This window comes from Opisthorchis viverrini (genome assembly GCF_000715545.1).
Source record: "Opisthorchis viverrini unplaced genomic scaffold opera_v5_190, whole genome shotgun sequence".
In the NCBI taxonomy this organism is placed as follows: Eukaryota; Metazoa; Platyhelminthes; class Trematoda; order Opisthorchiida; family Opisthorchiidae; genus Opisthorchis; species Opisthorchis viverrini.
In genome coordinates, this window is record NW_008751846.1 from 105,059 (window position 1) to 124,180 (window position 19,122).

General features: G+C 45.0%; 2 protein-coding genes across 2 annotated transcripts in view; one reads left to right on the forward strand and one right to left on the reverse strand.

The window, feature by feature from the left end:
• T265_07844 (hypothetical protein) overlaps positions 1–9,370 on the forward strand; it is a gene marked incomplete at both ends in the record, with an annotated part of 24,519 nt that extends 15,149 nt beyond the window's left edge. Inside the window, 4 exons of the mRNA XM_009173484.1 lie at positions 1,394–2,350; positions 3,139–3,323; positions 6,539–6,947; positions 9,166–9,370. Coding sequence (XP_009171748.1) covers positions 1,394–2,350; positions 3,139–3,323; positions 6,539–6,947; positions 9,166–9,309 — 1,695 coding nt within the window. The remainder of the gene's footprint in view (positions 1–1,393; positions 2,351–3,138; positions 3,324–6,538; positions 6,948–9,165) is intronic.
• On the reverse strand, positions 683–9,055 carry T265_07843 (hypothetical protein; the record flags this gene model as incomplete). Its single annotated transcript, XM_009173483.1, has 4 exons — positions 683–845; positions 1,645–1,694; positions 8,221–8,399; positions 8,998–9,055. The coding sequence occupies 4 exons, from the start codon at positions 9,053–9,055 to the stop codon at positions 683–685; spliced, it is 450 nt and encodes a 149-aa protein (XP_009171747.1).
• Positions 9,371–19,122: the final 9,752 nt, after the last annotated feature.

A 19,122-nucleotide genomic window follows, 5' to 3' on the forward strand; every position in this document is an offset into this window, starting at 1 on the left:
CGGTGTTTGGCGGGAAATGCAAATGCATTACCATTTCTACGGAACAAGTCGCCACATGTTCCAACCCCCAACCTGGAGGGCCAGGAGACTATGTTCGACAGACCTCTAACCACTGAACAACCTGGTGTGTGAGAGACTCTGTGAGTGTCGCGGGGCACTCTCCAGTATAGCTCAGTGGATCGCTGAGGTGCGCAAACCGTCACACCACGGTAAGGTCAAGTCTCTTCATGACGGACCATCATAAGGAAGTGACTGCCGTTGCATTAGACGAACACCTGGCCGCTCTCCATGTTCAGGTTTTTTAAAGTGATTTTTTTCATCATACATTAATGTCACAGTCTCTTCATGACGGACCATTACTATGAAGTGACTGCCGTTGCATTAGACGAACACCTGGCCGCTCTCCATGTTCAGGTTTTTTAAAGTGATTTTTTTCATCATACCATTAATGTCACCGTTTAGGGTACCTGGGTTTTATTGATGTTTCCTGACTGTCTGACTTGGTGCTCGTTCAGAGTTTACTCGGGAAGTTCTTTATCGCGATAGCAATTTTCGTCTGATCGATCCACCTCTGACATTCCACGTCTATCTATACTCGAAATATGTAATGGTTTCATCCATAAGCTCCAGTTAATCCTCACATACCTTACCTGCCTGGAGAACCTAGAAGATTGCCCGGTGGTTAGAGCGCGAATTCACTGACCGGAAGGTTCATGGTTCGAATCCGGCATCTGCCTCTCAACCTCCCCTGTCTGGGCTTGGACAGACTTGTACTATCCCAGCCCACGGGCTTCCTTCTGGTGATATGGCAGCTAGGTGCCGAAAGGATGCCACATCTAAGCGATCTTTTTAGGAGACCATAGTGTTTGTAACCAAAATGTCACCGGATTGCCCGTTTTAGTGCCAACAAACAGACCCGCGCGCAATAAAACACTTGGGAAGCTGGATTCCCAGAAAGCCTCCATGCGTTTGGCTGGTAATGCTACAAGACACGACAGGCAACCAAGTCAGTTGTGTTTGCGCTGTCAGTCTCCATTGGGAATGAGGTTGTACGCAACATGGCTAACACTCCATCCTTTTCACCCATCTTATGCCGTTTTTTCGATTATAAGATTTATGTGAAGGAATTGACATGATTAATCGGCGGATAAAGACCAGTGGTGGTGCTCTATGTGGTGTTAAACCGCACAACCTCATCGCTCAGTTGTTCATCGTCGTCCTATCTGGCCACAGCTTCTAGTTTTTCTTCTAGATGGCCCAACAATGTTTGTATTCAGCCACCTAGCTAACAAAATTTTTTGTCGAGTTTTCCTTCCCCCGCTATTTCATTATTTTATTGTGTGGATATTTGGAAATGGTCATTGAACTACTTTCTACTGTCCATTTCATGCAGCTTTTCGATATTATTGCCTGTCTCCGAAGTGGTATCAACCGACTTCGTTTTCTGGCAGAAGAACAAACTAAGTTAGCCAAATCCTTATCTGGTCCTACGGCATCACGCACAGTCGCTCAAGCCCTGGCAACCGCGGCGCAAGCTCGTGCTGGGGCTGGTGTTCTAGCCGGACGCATTGCGCGTTTGTTGCATCGGGATGAATCAGTCATTCCGACGGATGGTGTTCCGCTGTGGATGCTGTTGTTGCACACCGTACACGATGAAGGGGAGGACGATAAACAGGAGGATATATTTCCAGTTCCTGAAGTCGAGGAAGAACAAATCAAGCCAGAGGAGGCGGAAAATGAAGAAGCCAAACAACCAGGGTCGGACGAATCTATGGACAGCAGCATGAAGGCAGATAAAGAGGGTTCTGCATCTGGTAACTCCGAGGACGAGGCTATGGATGAAGGTCAAGACGATGAGGATGAATGTGGTGAGTCTAGCTCTGCGGAATCTATGGATGATGATGGAGAGGTAGAACCAGTTGGCGAGGATCGAAAGGCATCCCCGGATACAGAACAACCTGAGGAGGATGGCTCTGCGTCTCCCCCGGTTCTTCCGGTTACTCGTCCTGATGCAACCAACGGGAAGCGCAAGGCAGATGCAACGACCGACTCAGAAGGGCGTCAGAGCAAGAAAAATAAACGGGCAAAGAAGAGTGTCAAGTCTGAGGAGGAGAAAGAAGAGGAAGATGAGGCAGCTGCCGCGAGGGCTGCAGAAGAAGAACGAATCAAAAAGGAAAAGGAGTTGGCGGCCGCAGAAGAGGAGCGTATACGTAGCTTATTGGACAAACGTCACCGGCTTATTCATCTGCATGCACCTCCTCTGGAGACGCTCACAGAGGAAGAAAAATCAGTGCTCAAGCCCGAGGAGGCAGCCATTCGGATTTTAAAGGAAGCGATAGAATATGATCCCGTGAGTTCGAAAATAAGATCCGTCTCTTGGGTTAATATCCGGGGTAAGACAGGGATGTAGTTTTGGTCTTTAGTCATGATAACTAGAGTTTTATGGTTGGAACCAAGCCAACACCGTAATACTTGTATTAGTTGAGTAGATTGTTGGGCCAGGTATGGCAGTTGGAAGTAGTATGTTGAATATTTACTGTTAACACTCTCGTGGGCCTGATATTTGGTTATCAACTTTAGTTTTAGGCTCGTCTCATCCCCTTCCGTCAAACCTCCATTGACCTCTGTAGCGCATTTTCAGCTCGATAAATAAAGTAGTAATCGTTCAACCGGTGTATTACTACCAAGTAGCCCTAGGGAGGCCTGAGGATTGAATCACTGTCAGGTTGCTCTAATCCATACAGGAGCGGTCAAAAATCTATGTTTGGGTTCGAACCGCGTGGTCGAACTCAAGTCTGGCAAAAGGAAATCCTAATTCTACTTTACAGACGATGTGTTCCTGTCATTGTCGTCATACGTGAGTGTCCTATCATGACTCAAATAGTCAACGAGTGTACAGTACCAGGAAGCTGTCTCACGTGCTTTTGGCTAGAGAGTGCAGGGCAGAATTTGCCAAGTGCCTTCGAACTTTGCTCGATAACTTCTCTTCGCATATTATCCATTCATTATTTACACTTTCTGAGGAGGATCGATTCCGACCACCTCGGATTTCATTCAAATTTCGAATCTATGCACTTGGAGGTTTCTTGAAACGTACATCTTAATTGCCTACTCTATTTTCCCCCCAAAACCCTGCAGCGTAATGAACGATTGTACGCGCATCTACTGGATATTATCTATCAGCGTCGCCCGCCTGATATTGAAGCGTTTGTTGAAGTCACCAATTCAGCCACCATCGACTCAATGCTACCAGCTGCCGTCAAACTAGCGTTCTGTCAACGCAAGTTACAGTTTCTGGAAGAGTTCGACACCGATGTGTCCCGGTAAGTGGTGTTCCCCTCCTCTTCATCATCATCATCTTCGTCACATCAGTGGACGGAAATACTCAGGCGTTTCCTCCGACGTTGGTTCGCTGGTGAGATTGACCACCTCGATCTTCAAACACAACTGCCATTTCTTTAGTCGAAATGAGTCACTTGATAAGTGGGTTCGCTCCACCCTATTTGCAGGAGCGTCCTTATCGTTGTGTAGATTTCTTGCAATCTGAGACAGGCCATCGCTCCTGGTGACGTGCAGCCCCCGGACCAACATAGACTGTAAGTAAAAGTTGAACAGTACTCTATCGGTGTTGGGAACATTTTCTGAGGATTTCGAAGTGCCTCCCCTGTGGAAGGATGGCTAATAAAATGTCTCGCAAGCCTATGCTTTTGTATATTGCTGTTGTGAGCAAAGCCTGTGACGGCGGCTCGGCGGTCTGTAGACTGAATAAACTGACCACCATCATGCCATTTGTCGGCATGCGCCTTGTACCTTCAGAGTGTAAAGTTATGCTTCAGAAAGTGCAGTGTCTGAGCATGTCGCTTACAGTTCAAGTAGAAGCACTGGAGGTTGTGGAGAATTTTGCATACTTCGTTAATTGTATCAGCTTTGACAGAAGTGTGTTTGGGGAAACCAGTGCACGAATCTGATAAGCCAGAATCACGTTTGCTGATTTGTGTCAATTATGGCGTCAAAATGGCATATCACTGGGTTTCAACGGTCGCGTATACCACGTTACATTAAGAGATGCAAAGTTTGAAGTACTGCTACAAGGCTGGATGAGCTTGATTCGTTATGCCACGCTTTATGATGAGCCGATGGGGACAGTAGACGAAATTGTCTACCCAGGCAGTCCTGGTGGTCTAGCAAAAAATGATATTTCCATCCGGATGGGGAAGGCCGAAACAGCTTTTGTGAATCTGTATCGGCCGTGGCGTAGGCGTGACCTCAGCTTATCTGTCAAGAGTCGACTGTTAAGTGCTGTAGTGGGTCGAAAACCTGGCCGATGCTTGTTGAAGACGTGAAAATATTTTCCGTGTTTGACCATCAATGTTTTCGGAGCATTACACGAGTCTGGTAGGAACATTGGAAGTACGTCGAATGGTTTTCGGGATTATCAACTCGTCCACGGCAAGTGAGCTGATCACGTTCAGTAGGTTGCGCTTATCTGGTCATGTACTTCGGTCGACTAGCTTCCTCGAAGCGGACTTTTCGCAAAACCACGCGGAAAGTCGAGCCAGGGGAGGTCAAACACTAACTTGGCAGTGAAGGACGAAAGTCACTACCAGCAAACCCAGTCGCGCTGGTGGTTGCCATCTCTCTCTAAAACGTGATACACCAGTGGTTAGGGGCGTCGTCAAAATTGCCCCAGTCGCACCCTCATTGGCGCCTATGTATCCAAGCTATTATCTTCAATGCATATCTCCCATCTTTTCCTTCCCAATGATAAGTCCACTGACACACCTGTATTACGGCATCCACTGGGTAGCTATCTACCCTACAACCCAAAATCATCGATGAACGAAACTGTGGCAGCTGCACTGCAAGTACGCCAGAATGTTGCATTTTGTTTTGTATGTGCTCAAATATAAAACCATCCTAATGTACGTTCATATTTTCGCAGCTCACCAAATTCCTTTGTCTACCGAAGTAATCATACCTCTGGCGGAAAAAATTCCAGTGGAATGATTTCCTAGCATCACTGAGACACCATGATGTCTAGATGCGTCTCAAAATTTTACTGGTATCGTGAACTCAGTTGCCTGTCTGTTTTACTCCATCGGGGACACGTCGTAGCTTCCGAAAATTCGATTCCATTGTGCGAATACTGAGCGCCCACTGAGAGCTAGTTTCACGATTGCTGGTTAGAGGGTATGAATTAGAGCCAATTTGAAATCGTTTTGGAGTCATCGCTGAGTTTCGACTGCATCTTGTGGTCACTAGTATAGTATGCTTTAGTATTGGTAGTAAATTTTGTGACTATTTTCGTTTGGTTGCATAGAAATTAGCTAGATCACCAACGTGTCTTCTCTAAATGTTCGTATGAAGAGGTACAAAGGCTCTATCGGATTACACCTTTGAAACGACTTTCTACTCACTTCAACGTTCGTTGGACGATCGACTCGATTTTGAACTCGTCCTGTCACTTTCGGGTCACCAGAGTAGTAAGGTGGTGAGTTAAGTAATCCTGCAGGCCTAGGCAACAACGGTCGTCCATTCGCAGAAAGTCATCGACCTTGACACAGTGGTCGTACTTGTGTGCAGCAGTGATGCCGCGGGTTACACTGGCTGGAACTTTTCTCCACAAGGCGCACTTATGCCAGTAAGGTCAAACAAAAGCGTGCTTGCGCCAAACGGGCTTTCCGGAGGAGGCGAGCCAAATGAGGTCAAGAAACGGCTGGGCAGGGAGCAGTCAAACCCACTACCAGCAAACTCAACTGCGTTCATGTCTCCGAGATGAGGCATATCAATGGTTGAAGACATTGGCTTACGTGAATCCAAGCTGTCGCGTTCAACGCTCAGCTCCCTCTCTAGGTGTCTCTAGTGAAAGTTCACCGCTAACTCTTTCATTCATGTGTCAGCGATATTAATTACCGCTGCGTAGCCATCAGCTTCAATTTTCCGTGAGCATTGGCGAACGAAACTGTTGCAGCTATGACCTACAAAATGTGCACAGCCGACAGCTGATGATGATGATGACAATAGAGTTGGGCTAGGCGTTTGTTAATTAACACAAGAAGCAATTCAATTCATTCAATTCAGTAGGTATAAACCGTGTACCCTAGGCGCATTGACTCCAGCCTCCACAATTAGTTCGGGAACTGGGTATGAGGGGCTTGAAAAGTGACTGAACCCCTTACTATCAGTAAAATAATACTTGAGCATTCGGTTTGATTACCCACCGTGGCCTCATCAAGTTCGAACGGAGGAAAGCAACGACGCTATGCGTGTCAAAGTTGTGTTGCATATTCTGTTTTGTAAGCGGAAGCGCTTCATTGGAAACGATCGTTTCCGTTCAAGCTAACTCCTCCGCATCTTTCAACTTCACTTGATGATCCCACCTATTGCCCCTATTGTGATACCAAACTAGAAGAATTCTGACTAAACCGCTGTTTTCACTTTCTTGCTTTGAAAATCCTTTGTTCCCTGTTTCTTTTTCTCGTCACTAGTTTTTCCTCTGAACCCTGTATTTTACCCTGCATTATGTTTTTTCTTTCAGTCTGTGTCTTGCCTATGAAGAGTACTTGGGTCTTTGTGAGGCCGTGAACAGCGGTGTGGCTGCAGCCGCTGCGGCTCGTGGCACAACGCGGTTCACATCAGGCTACCCACTTCCAGATCTGCTCAACCTTCCGTCTGCCTCTGCTAGGATGACTGCTGTGGCTGGTGCTGGTTCTGGAGATGCGCTGGTTTCTGCCGGCCCCGTTGCTCGTCTTCCTTGCCTTAACACGGATCAAGCGGCATTAGAGGCTGCTGCTTCTGTGGGCACTCCGACTCCGGATCCCTCCACTTCTGCAGGTTACTTCACCGGCGGAGCCTACGAACCTTTGGCCGCAGCACTGGGAAACGTCACAGGTCTACCACCCCAAGCCCCAACAAACATACCGCTCATGAACCCTGCGCTCACTATGGTAAGGTTCCTTTGGCCACACATTATTCTAGGTATATGTCGTACTTGGGTTGCTCCTGGACTAAATATCATAGTATTTAGATTTTCACCCCCCCCCTTAGCTGGACGCGCCAACGTTCCGCTGAGGTTCATTGGATCCCTCGAATTATACAAAGTATGCTGTACTCAAACGCGGCTCTTGTCTAACTCGTGGTAGCAGAGCGTTCGGACTGAAAAACATTGAAGCTGTCCCCGATGGGTAATGATCATGGTGTAGCTGGCATTGTTCTAACCGGATTTCGACATAATCGGACAATCTTTTTATTCGTGAATAGCTCACAATTACAGAGCTGTTGGTTTGGGTTTGACCGAATAACTATGGATAAGCTACCATCGCTTTCCAGTGGCTGCTCTGTTATTGGAACTCATCAGATGGGCGTAGACGGGTCATGTAACCCTTATAGTTAATAGCTGTTTATGTCTGGACAGCGTTCGTCCACACCCTGGCTACTTACGAGCGGTCACTTCACCCGATTAAGTCAACAACTAGATGTAATAATAGTCGCACCTTCGGACCCAAATCACTGGCTTCTGGACACCGGTCTGTAGACTCGTGACCCTGCGACTTCTAACTGCTAACCAAACCGTCAATTGACCGATCCCACCCGCTCCTACTGATGAGCATCAGTGCGAGGGAAAACTTTCATGTTGCGGATTTTCCTGGGACTTACCATGACAAAGCATGTATCGGCGGTTTTTCAACCTGTTTGATAATCTGGCTGGTTTGTACAACCATCTACTACCTTTATGTGCACTTACGACTGCTCTCCACGTCAATACTGAGCTTGTATAAATGAAGAAAACCTTCTGGATCATTGAGACCTCAAGGTATCCAGTACCTCTAACGACAGTGTAGTATCAACCTTTTTATGGAAGGATGGTATATGTAATACGAGTCTTGCTATATACTTGAGAATACGAGAATCCTTTGTTTCACCAAGAGACGTAGAGTTTCAGGCATACAGGCACGAATGGTCTCTGCCTAGTTTTCCTGTCATTCTACCCATGGTTTAAGAACCATGTGCAAGTTTGTTGACGACAAGAGGTACTCAGCGTCAGCATGGACTTCCGAATCACCAGCAGTGTTTTTTCATGGTTACTCACTATCGCCATTCTTACTCGATTCTGTAATGAGTGAATTTGGTGTGACTGTGTCTTGAGAGAGCACTTGAGGGCCTCGACAGTGCTGATGATGTGGTCCTGTGCTCTGGAGATCTGAATTTCGTCCAAGTCACCCCCGATAGTTTTATTCTAGAAGGCCCAGCTGTAGCACCATTTCGGTGCCTAGCTGCCATGCCACACAAAGGACGCACGAGGGCTGAGATACTGCCAGGTTGCCCAAGCCTAGACAGGGGAAGTCGAGATGCAGAGATTGGGTTCAAACCACGGACCTTTTGGTCAGTAAATTCGCGCTCTAGAAGGTAGGTAGGTGTGGTGTTTACTTCTCATCAACTAAATGCAACATTCTTGTTCAAGAGTATTTTTTGTGACTGCATTCTCTTCTTGGAACAAGTCTCTCCACAAACTGGGTTTTTCTACTCACTTTAAATGTAGACAACCCCAAGCATCAGCAAGTGGAGGACTAGGTTTGCTAGTATGTGAAGCGGTGCCGGCATAGTTGAGGGAACCAGTGTTTAACCCGTCGGTCCGAGTGACATTTCTTCCGTTACCTGTACAAGATATTCAACAGCTTTCTTAATCGGACCAGATTGTTAACGGATTGTTCCAATGGCATTCATCTTATCTGAAGTAATTTTTAACCATCCGGTTTCTTTGTTTCATGTCAAGTCTGTCACAACGACTCTTCTGAGTCAAACGTTTGTTTTACGATATATAGTATAAATTATTTTCGTCCGTGTTAGAAGCCAGATGAGTATTTGTTAAGTTTTAAGATGTATTTTCCATGTAAATATCATGAGGTAAAAGGTAGGCCCAAGGATGGGCTCGAACTACCGGCCATCCGTTTGATGTGCTAGTGTTCCGTGTAGTAGAAGTGCCACCTTCACCATCACCTCGGTTGATGGTGATACTGGCTAAATTGGCATACTTTTTGGCCAACTTTTTTGTCATCCCGGTGTGCCCACCGTCTGAGGTAAACACGCGTTTACTCCCTCCGGTCTGTCTTACTTTCAGCAGGGTGCCGCTTGGGTACCCCCTCGGGTCTGTCTTACTTCCAGAAGGATGCCGCTTGGGCTCCACCAGCTGCTGCCGATCCCTATGCGTCCTACTACTACGGTGCCGTCGGTGCTGCCGCTATGCCCGTTTCAATGGACTATGCAGCACCAACAACATCTGCCAGCTTGTCTACGTCCACTGTTAGCTGAGTTGCGGTCCAGGCGTTTTTATTTTTCCATGTATTCTATCCTGATTGCATTTAGAACGCCAGTGAATCGATTGTTCTATGAAACTGGTCTTTTTTCCTCTGGTTTGGGACATACCAGCTGTTTGGTTGAGATAGTGACCATGTAATGTCATGCTGGTTGCGCGATGATGGCGTAGCTCGTACTGTTACGCAGCAAGCATTTTCTCTTGGACGCTTCTTTCCAGTCAAATAGTTTGTCGGCTCCGTTAGCTTCAAAACTGGCTGGCAGATTGCAGCACTTTTTACCAGATCTGTTCTATGGACACAAATATGAGTTCACGCAGGCTGACAAGTCCTGTGAATGCAGTTTTATCCTCCCGTGGAAGCCACAATCGTCGCTGTTTTAGACCGTTGACGGTTGTGTTATTTCTTGAATGGATTGAATTGTTCGTTATTTTGGAGTCTTTGAAAAGTATTGGGCAGTTCCTGCGTTCAGGCTCCATGTCATCATCATGCTAGCCGGTCTAACCTTTAATTGGTTTGTGTAATCCGCGCACCTCTTGTTACTGAAAATAGCGTAACCAGTCTATTTGTAATGCACTAGTCATAAGGTTGCTGAAAATTCGTCGACAGTCCACTACCGGTTTTGCCCTTCTTGGAGCTCATCAGTTAGGCGCAGCCCCCGAGTTTCCGCCAACCTTATGTTGGTGTAACCAGTCATTTCTCTGTTATTCTGAACTTCAGTAACATGACCAACGCGGAACCCTTCTCACTTCACTCGCTAGCACAACTTCAATGCTTAAATATGGGTTGTGTCTATCAGCTTGCAGTAACTGGATCACGCTTAGCCTTCGCTGAGTCGCTCATATTCAGGACCAAAGGGGATAACAGAGTCATCGAGTTTAACAGGTTCACGTCTCGGTGTGACAATGTATGTGGATTGATCTCTTTCAGAGGGTGGCAGTTGATAGGAACACGAAAAGTGCCTAAAAACGGCAATCTGATTCCGACATCACAGGTTCCATATACCTGTGTGCTCACTGTCAGCACTGTTTAGGGCAACTCGCTTAATCATCCTCTCAGCTGCATCCGTGGTTCCTTCGGTTAATATGCGATGAAAACAATCTTTTTGACGTCAGATTTTTTACCCTCTTGGACAGTTGTTCGTTTGTAACTAGTACAAGATGCCATCATTAGCTAAAACAATTTCTCGACCGACCAATCCCAGTCTGCAATAAATATGCTGACAAAACCTGTCTCAGGTCAGCTGTTAATCATTCTGCATCTTCTTAATCCCACTCCGACAGAACGGATGCTATCAAAACTATGCTCCAAAACCTAGCAGCTGGGAGTACTCACTCCGATTAGAATGCATCAGGAGTCCTAGAAAAAGTAAAATAATCAATCAGCTGTGGTACCCTTTCGGTGTTTAGCTTCCATTCCACCCGAAAAAAGAACGAGGGCTGGGATACTGCCAGATTGCCCAAACCTAGACGGAAAGCCGAGAGGCATAGTTCGGGTTCGAACCATGAACCTTCCGGTCAGTAAATTCATGCTCTAACCACGGGCCATCTCGCCCCTGGGCTACCAAATAATTGCTGATTTGCCTACGTAACCAGACATGCAGTCGTAAACACCGGTTACTTCTCTTTGTTGGCCCCAAACCTTGTCGGAAGCCCTTATGCAAATGGAGAATCAGGCCTGATGGGACATTTGTTACTTGCAGTGGCCCAATACCTCAGAACTCAAACGGTCTATTGGTCAGTAACACCCAGTCTCGCTGGATTAATTGTCAACAAGCACGCGCATTCTGGTGTCCGTGTGATCAGAGCTAATGCTCGACAAAAAACATGCAGATAGATTACGGCGAGCCGTCGATGATGATTATACCTGGAATTCCGCTTTTTTAAGGGCGTCCCATCAACAAATATGAACCCAGCTCGAGAACCTGCACAATCAAACAAGTCCATCAGTGCGTGGGTGTCCCAATGTTCGAGGCCTTGTAATCTAGTGACATTAGTAACTCGTTCAGAGGGAACTTGTGCCTGTCAGTTGTCATCACTTTGAGCAACTTCCTTATCCCTGCTGCTCAGTACACGTGCCCTCGACAGAACGAAGCTTACATTTACCGAACAGCGTATGTGAGTACCTACCATGGGTTGCTAATAGGCAAATGTATAGTAATCAGTTAGACAATGTAGCTAGATGTCAGGGGTCACCATCAGCTGATTGGTTGTTCTGTCCTAGTAAAACGGGCGGTTTGGATGGCGGCGAAATGTAACATGTCACTGTGAGAGCTGTTCGATTCACAACGGTGTTTTTATATAGCTATTTTTAGGGATATTGTGGCCGACAGGTTATGAAAAGTGGCTCATAGTTACGAAATGTCACAAACCGACTTTCCTCTTTATCCAATCAGGCTGGAGGTAAGTTCGAAGCACTGACGTCACATAATAGACCTATGAAATTCCCTACATTGTTGCTCATTCGCTGAGAAGTGACCGGATAACCACAGCCAGACGAAGATTGCGTTTTGCCAGATGAGGGGAAAATTTTATGATCTCATAGGTATGTACGGTGCGCAGTATGTCATTTCGAAACGCATAGCAGAGAATTTCATCTTATAGTAATCCGCGCCCTTTGAGAGTGTGTGTGCGGGAGTTTCGAAGCACAGAAGCGTCGAAAATTGTCTGAGAACGTCTTATAGTGTTTGAGTAAGATAATTGTCCATTTAATTACAACCGGGCCCAACGCGGACTTATTCTGATTTCGGTCACTCATATCAGTTTCTCTCAAGGCATTCGTCAAATAAAATTTCAACCATAAAAACCTCTCTAAGTGAGACTATTGCCCTGGATGCACTGTGGTTAAACATCGCCCAATTGTCTCTGTGAACAGCAATCTGGTGTAACACTGCACTTATCAGCTACGTGGTTATGCACATATAAACGAACTGAGTGGCAAGGTGGCGTAAGAGCAATCAAGTTGCTTAGTCAATGGCTGCCAGTTTATTTTCTGGGAAGGGTTGTGTGGTTGAAAAATGGGGAGGAAAGATTCGCAATGCGCTACGCAGTTAAGACGGTTATTTTAGATTATGGATAGCTTTTTATGCGGGCGAAACTGTTGAGAAACTTGCATCACAAGTTCATTTTACTATATGTAACGTTTTTTAGGACTGCGGCTTTAGCATTTCGTTCACATTGCCCCCGACGTTTTAGTTGCTGGTATTGCAGTCGTTCGTACATACATTTCCGTAAGTTTGATGAAGTACAGCCCGACTTGTGTGATACACTCTGGTTGGCGCATGGTACTCACACAGTGTGAGGGGGCTGGGGAATTCTTTAATCGATGCTTCGTTCTGTACGTAAAGTTCCTGCATGCCGAAAAACCGAGAAGCATCGGACAGCTTTTCCAACTAGCTAGTTGAGGACCAATCTGTTCGGCGGTCAGCTACTGGTCACACGTACGCAGGCTATAGCACCACTAAACCCTCAATCATGCAATTCACTTCACGTAGTCGCGTACTGCTTGACTTCATGAGTGGTGAATTCCCAGAAGGGGGTTCATTCGCCGCGTGAAATTATTTATCCTCGTATTCACATTGGAAATATGAGGAGATTTAGGAGTTTTGAACCGGAAAACAGGACGAAATCCGGGTGGAAAAGCCGCATTGCCCGGAAAATTTGGATGCATTACTGATAAACGAAGTGTAGAAAAGAAACACCAGTGGCATATGATAGGGGTCTAAGGGTGACTGGGTACATGACGTGACACAGTACCGTGTTTTAATGATACAGTTTAGTTGGGATTTAGTGGTCGTTATTGGTAAGGAGCTAGCCATGTGGTTGAACGGTACCTTTTATCCAGAATTTGACACTGTGGCAGTCTTGTAAGGAACACCAATTTACTTTAAAGTGACTAAAATTATCACACTCCAAATCGTTTTCATAACCCCAGTCGCCTGAAGCCGCATCATACCTACGCACCGCACCGTTGAAAAGACCTCGTGGTTCATCACTCAAACTCGGTAAATATTTGCTGATTTTAACGTCACGCCGGTGCCAGTTCCCAGTTAAATTCAACACTCGCAACTCTGATCCTTGTGAGCTGTTCTCACACAAACTGCTTCGAACGCGAATCAGAAGCTGAGCTGGCGCAACAGTTGATATTTGGTCTTATTGATTCATACATTCACCTACCTATCTATCTGCCTATCCATTTATCTATATAAATGGCGATCTATTTTTTTATATTCGTCCTATCGATACCCATATTGTACTTTAAATCTCTCTAACTGGCCAATTTCTTGAAATCCATTTGGATTAAAGAGGCTTGTAGTTCGTTTCTGGTTCCTTGCAAAGTAAGGTCGTTTCCAGCACTTTTTGTATGATCTGGTATGCTGCTTTCGATACACAAAACATATCATCTCCTCTTCTCTGCAGTATCTCATCCGCGTTGGGCTTGACAACTTATCATTCATGGTAAACATTTCCGTTTCACTGGAGCTTGTAACAACAATATGACTGTTTTTCACTCGGTTGCCCTTAGAATAGCGCAGTACACACTACCTAACATTTGCATACCTGCCGTTGGAAAGTTGTGCTGGAAGAGCACAAGAGATAGTACCGAACTCGTGCGCCATCAATGTATGTGCGAGGACTTACACTTGATTTTGAATAAAATTTGGGTTCGTTGGTTTCTAGACAAGCAGAGAATAATCAGCTTCAGCGGCATTTTACATCGAAACACGCGGCGCAGAGCAAAACAGGTGAACTAGAAACGAGCTACTATTTTGAGAATCTTCCCCACCAGGTGGGACAACCTGCAGACAAATCACTCATCAGATCTCTATTTCAAAGAATATGGCCTCAAGATTTCGAAACCACCATCTGGCTCACTTGCTGTTAACTTTTGCTACGACGACTGAAAAACACCTAAAAGGAGCTTCAAGTCCATCAAGCGTCAAAGCAACAGCAAATGAACAACGTACTACTCAGTTTTTTACCGAAGCTGCTGCAAGCTGACGTTACGAACACAGTTTTTGTCAGCTCAAACTAACCGGAGAATTACTAGCCTATGCTAGCATCTAATGTCACAAGTTAAACGTGTCAACTGCAAGCTTTCCACAGGCTGCTGACCTCAGTGTTCACGTGACTATCAATATCCAATTTAAATTTGAAGGCTCGATCACTGGCATGATCGAGCGATTAAAATTAATGCGTGTGATGCGTGTCCGTCGTTATAATCGTGGTAGCGGTTATTAGGTCCCATGAACTGACCATTTTCTGTAAAAAATGCAACACTTTTTGAGCGCCGAAATGCCCAATTAGGAGTAATACACTCAACAATGGACTAAAATGAACAAAAACCTAAAATATATATGAAAGTGAGGATTGACCTCACTAGAATAACAAAGATAGGTTAGAATTTATTTGACTGACCATCCTTGGACCACGTCAATCCCCATAAGTTGTAACTTTTTAAATTCCAAGAACAGAGAAATTGACTCGACAAACGCTAACTTAGCATTGTACAGTGGTCTGTGATGTGGAACTCCCTACCCATATGAAATACCAGGCTCAAATGTGAGATTCCCCCCAATAAAGGCTCAATCCAAAACCAAGTCAGAACCGAAATGGGGTACATGATTTTCTAGACAGCTTTATTGTACGCATGGATTTTTAAAAAAACCTAAGTAATGGCTGAATAATGTTTCAGTATTTTGAGAAGGATGCAAGTTTATGTTTCTCTTCAAGTTGGACAAAACGTCGCGTGATATTTCCCTATAGGCCTGGGTAGAGGCCCCACCCTACATGAACCATCTTTCTCAGAGCATGCCTTCAGTTTATGTGCCCTCGATGCATTACTCGCTACAATTTTTTTGCTTAGCCCGATAATGGCCAAAAGTGTGTGCATTTACGATTCTCGATCGCTCTATTCTGCTATCCCAAAGCGCTTAACCGTGTTACTTACGGCGTATTATACACGAGTACAAACGTCGCGCGCTCATTTCACGGGCTAACAAGTAGTGAGATGCATCCACTCACAATAGAGAGATTGTTGGAACTTGTTTTATTTAGGTGCATTCTGGTTTACTGGCAAACACAGTGACACCGAGTTTAGGGATGCAGCTATCAGCTACTTGTATTATGGTTGATTGGTTCCTGCTTGGGCTATAAGCAAGCATGAGTTTGATAACGAAATTACCCCAAACTGTTTCCTAAGCGGAGGGCTTTTTTACAAACAGAAATGGCTTTCCTAGGGACGAAAGTTGAGGAATTATCCAGGTTCTTTCTCTTTTGGGAGTGCTGTATAGATGAGTACGTTTCGACAAGATGCTTGTTTTGAGGAAAGAATACTCCACTGCAATCTCAGTCTATCTTCTGTGACTGCTCAAACATAAACAGCGTAGGTGTTAGGAGTGAAAAGCCACTTGATCACAGCAGATTACACGCTAGTGGACAACAGGCCATATGACGTATCCATGAACAGAGTGATCACACTGGTCGTGAGTGACCTTCAGCTTAACCATAGGCTGTTCATATCGTTCTACGCATTGTCCTGCATTCAAATCTTTCTCAAGGATATGTAAAACTTGCACAGAGGGAACAGATCTACACCGAAGTACTCGGTGGCTTATCTGAAGCCGTTAGATAAAAAACTGCACACGGGCTATTCACTGGTCGTATGCACATGAAGATGTACTGCAGGTTTACAAAAGTAGTCAGAACACACCTACTAACAGTAAGAAGATACAGATGGATTGAACGAAGCCCAGTGACACGTTGCTGGTAAGCTGCAAGTAGATCCGAAGAGCAGACCAATAGTCCGCGTGAAGAAGATGGCATAGCAAAAGGCCAGTAAGAAGATACAGATGGATTGAACGAAACCCAGTGACACGTTGCTGGTAAGCTGCACGTAGATCCGAAGAGCAGACCAATAGTTCGCGTGAAGAAGATGGCATAGCAAAAGGTATCTGCACCGGTCACCTGTTTATCATCAATATACCAGCATCATCCACCAGCTGCTTTAGGTTCCAACGTAAATTTCCAGCAATACAACGTGACTCGTCTCTAACCTTCTTTCGCTTGACTGTATGTCAACGGGTAAAACACCAGGTCCTCTAAGAGACGAAATGCAATTTGCAGGTATTCAAAACTGCCCGATGGTCACCCCGATAGAGAAATTTACGGCGCCAAAGTTTTCAAATTTCGTTGTTCGGCTGGCATTAGGTAGCGTTTTGAGAAGCGAGTTTCGGTTACTCGTCTAGCGTGGCCCAAACAGCAGAGCTGGTTTCGTAACAGAGAGCGTTGAACTGTGGCTATCAAAGTGACCACTGAATGCCCGAGATCTATTGAGACCCTCAACTCCGCTAGGTGCTGATCAGAGAGACAACGCCCCTCAATATTTCTTGACAGCCTTGCATCAAAGCCGAACAGCGCGCGACAGCGTTGGACCAAGGTCAGACAGTGTCTCTCTAATAAAATGGTTTAAGGACTTTGTATTTCCGCACTCGTACACTCGCACTCGGTTGTTCTCAAAAAAGCTACTGTCGGAGGGTCCTTTTCTGGCACTAGGCATTAGAGCAGGAACAGCAGTCAGAAGTTACAGTGGCATTGTCCGTTCCTTAAACTAAATCGGTTTTGGAGATCCTGCCATTCCATTTGAACCGAAAAATTGTGCGTAGACAATTCAAGTGAAATCGGTCAAGAAGCCGCACATGTCGTGTATAGGCGTCCAGGTCTCACTGCCATACAGTAGCGAAGGCAGAACAAAAAATGAAATACTGGTCTCAATGTGCGGCTGATGAATTCACCGGAAGTGATCCTGAAGGTGACCAAATGCCATTCTGGCCCTTGAGTTCGTGTATTTATCTCATTATCAAACATTATGACTAGATGGCAGAAATCCGCAATACATCTTAGTATGTATGTATGTATGTATGTATGTATGTATGTATGTATGTATGTATGTATGTATGTATGTATGTATGTATGTATGTATGTATGTATGTATGTATGTATGTATGTATGTATGTATGTATGTATGTATGTATGTATGTATGTATGTATGTATGTATGTATGTATGTATGTATGTATGTATGTATGTATGTATGTATGTATGTATGTATGTATGTATGTATGTATGTATGTATGTATGTATGTATGTATGTATGTATGTATGTATGTATGTATGTATGTATGTATGTATGTATGTATGTATGTATGTATGTATGTGTGTGTGTGTGTGTGTGTTGAATCCCTGGTGCTGTTGATGGAAACGAACGTTTCAGAAGTACTCCTACTTAAGCCAAAGCGAGGCGCGAATAGAACAACGTAGTCAGCCGACGTCACTCCGTTTTAGAATGCAAAAATTAGAGTCTTATGCAAACAGCAGCCTATGAATATTTGTTCCGTAGAACAGTGTTTAGGTTAGGGAACAATGCGAAATGAACCGATGGCCGGTAATGAATTGATATAGAACTTTCACAATGCCAAAATGCTCCGACCATCAAGTAAAGGTTGTGAGGGTCTGGGGCGAGAGGAAAACCTTGCCCTACACAGGTACCGAGTTAGAAACCGTTGGAGGGGGTTGCGCAGGATCGCGGTTGGTTCTTGCTTCCATATGAAACCCGCTATGGACCCACTATGCCTCTATGTTGACCAGGTCACAGGCTTTGATGAATTTCACTCAAAGCGGTTGATTCTATCCTTGATTGATTCCTTGGTTGATTTTAATCCCTACTTAAAAAATCACACGAATCACAATATAGCAGCTGAGCTATATAATTTAAAGCATTATCTTCTGGCTAACTGAGCAGTATTCAAAAATGATCTTCCCAGACTGCCAAGATTTCGCCGGGCTCGTTTAGTCGCCCTGTGGACTTTTAGCAGGTAAAAATATTGGAATGTTCGTCCGCAGATTTATTGCTTCCGGGTACGCAATTTTTGGCGACCTTTAGAGTCCTTTGATTTGTTCGTCTCATGATCAATCTATTATTTTTCGAAGAGGTTTCAGAAGCTCCCTCGTGGCGTTTCTGATTTAATTCTGCACCTCCTTGTTTGTCCAGTAATAGGGTGTTTTGTCGAACGTCAAATTCTTCTCTTAAATCCAGGTGGGTATTGATGAGTCATTCCCAGCAAGCGAGTCTCCCCTTCTTTCCTGCTTTGGTTCAGCTGTATTCACAGCAGCAAGTCCAAGGCAGCTAACTTGTTGTTTGTGCCTAGTGACTTCCGGAAGTACTTGAGAATCGATTATCTTCAAGCTTCCGCGTTAGAACTTCCCGAGACTTCGATGCAGTTCTCTAGTCCTTCAGCTAACGCAAATTTAAATTTAACGAGTTTTCTGCTGATCCAAGACGTTAAAAAATTTTGAGTGCGATGCGTAATTAAGCCTACTTCCAGGAGTGGTTTGTGTTTTATTCAGCTCCACCCGTCACTTAGAAATCAGCACATTAGGGAGATAGAAGTGTCGGATGATGACGTATTCGATTGGATGTCCGTGTCCACTTTTTGGAGAGGGCTACGTAGTAAGTCATATCCGTTTCAACTTGGACTACGTGTTTACGACCAAGAGTTCGAATTCTACACACCTCGGTACTGGTCTCCCAATGTTGTTCTCCTCTGGTCCACACGGACCCAGTATGTTTTTCCAAGTTTCTCAATCTTTGCAAATTCACGCAGGTCTGATCAGGACCGACCACTAGTTGCACGATTATTTCTTGATCCGTAGGTGGCACTGTGGGAACGTCATCATCATCATCATCATCATCATCATCATCATCATCATCATCATCATCATCATCATCATCATCATCATCATCATCATCATCAT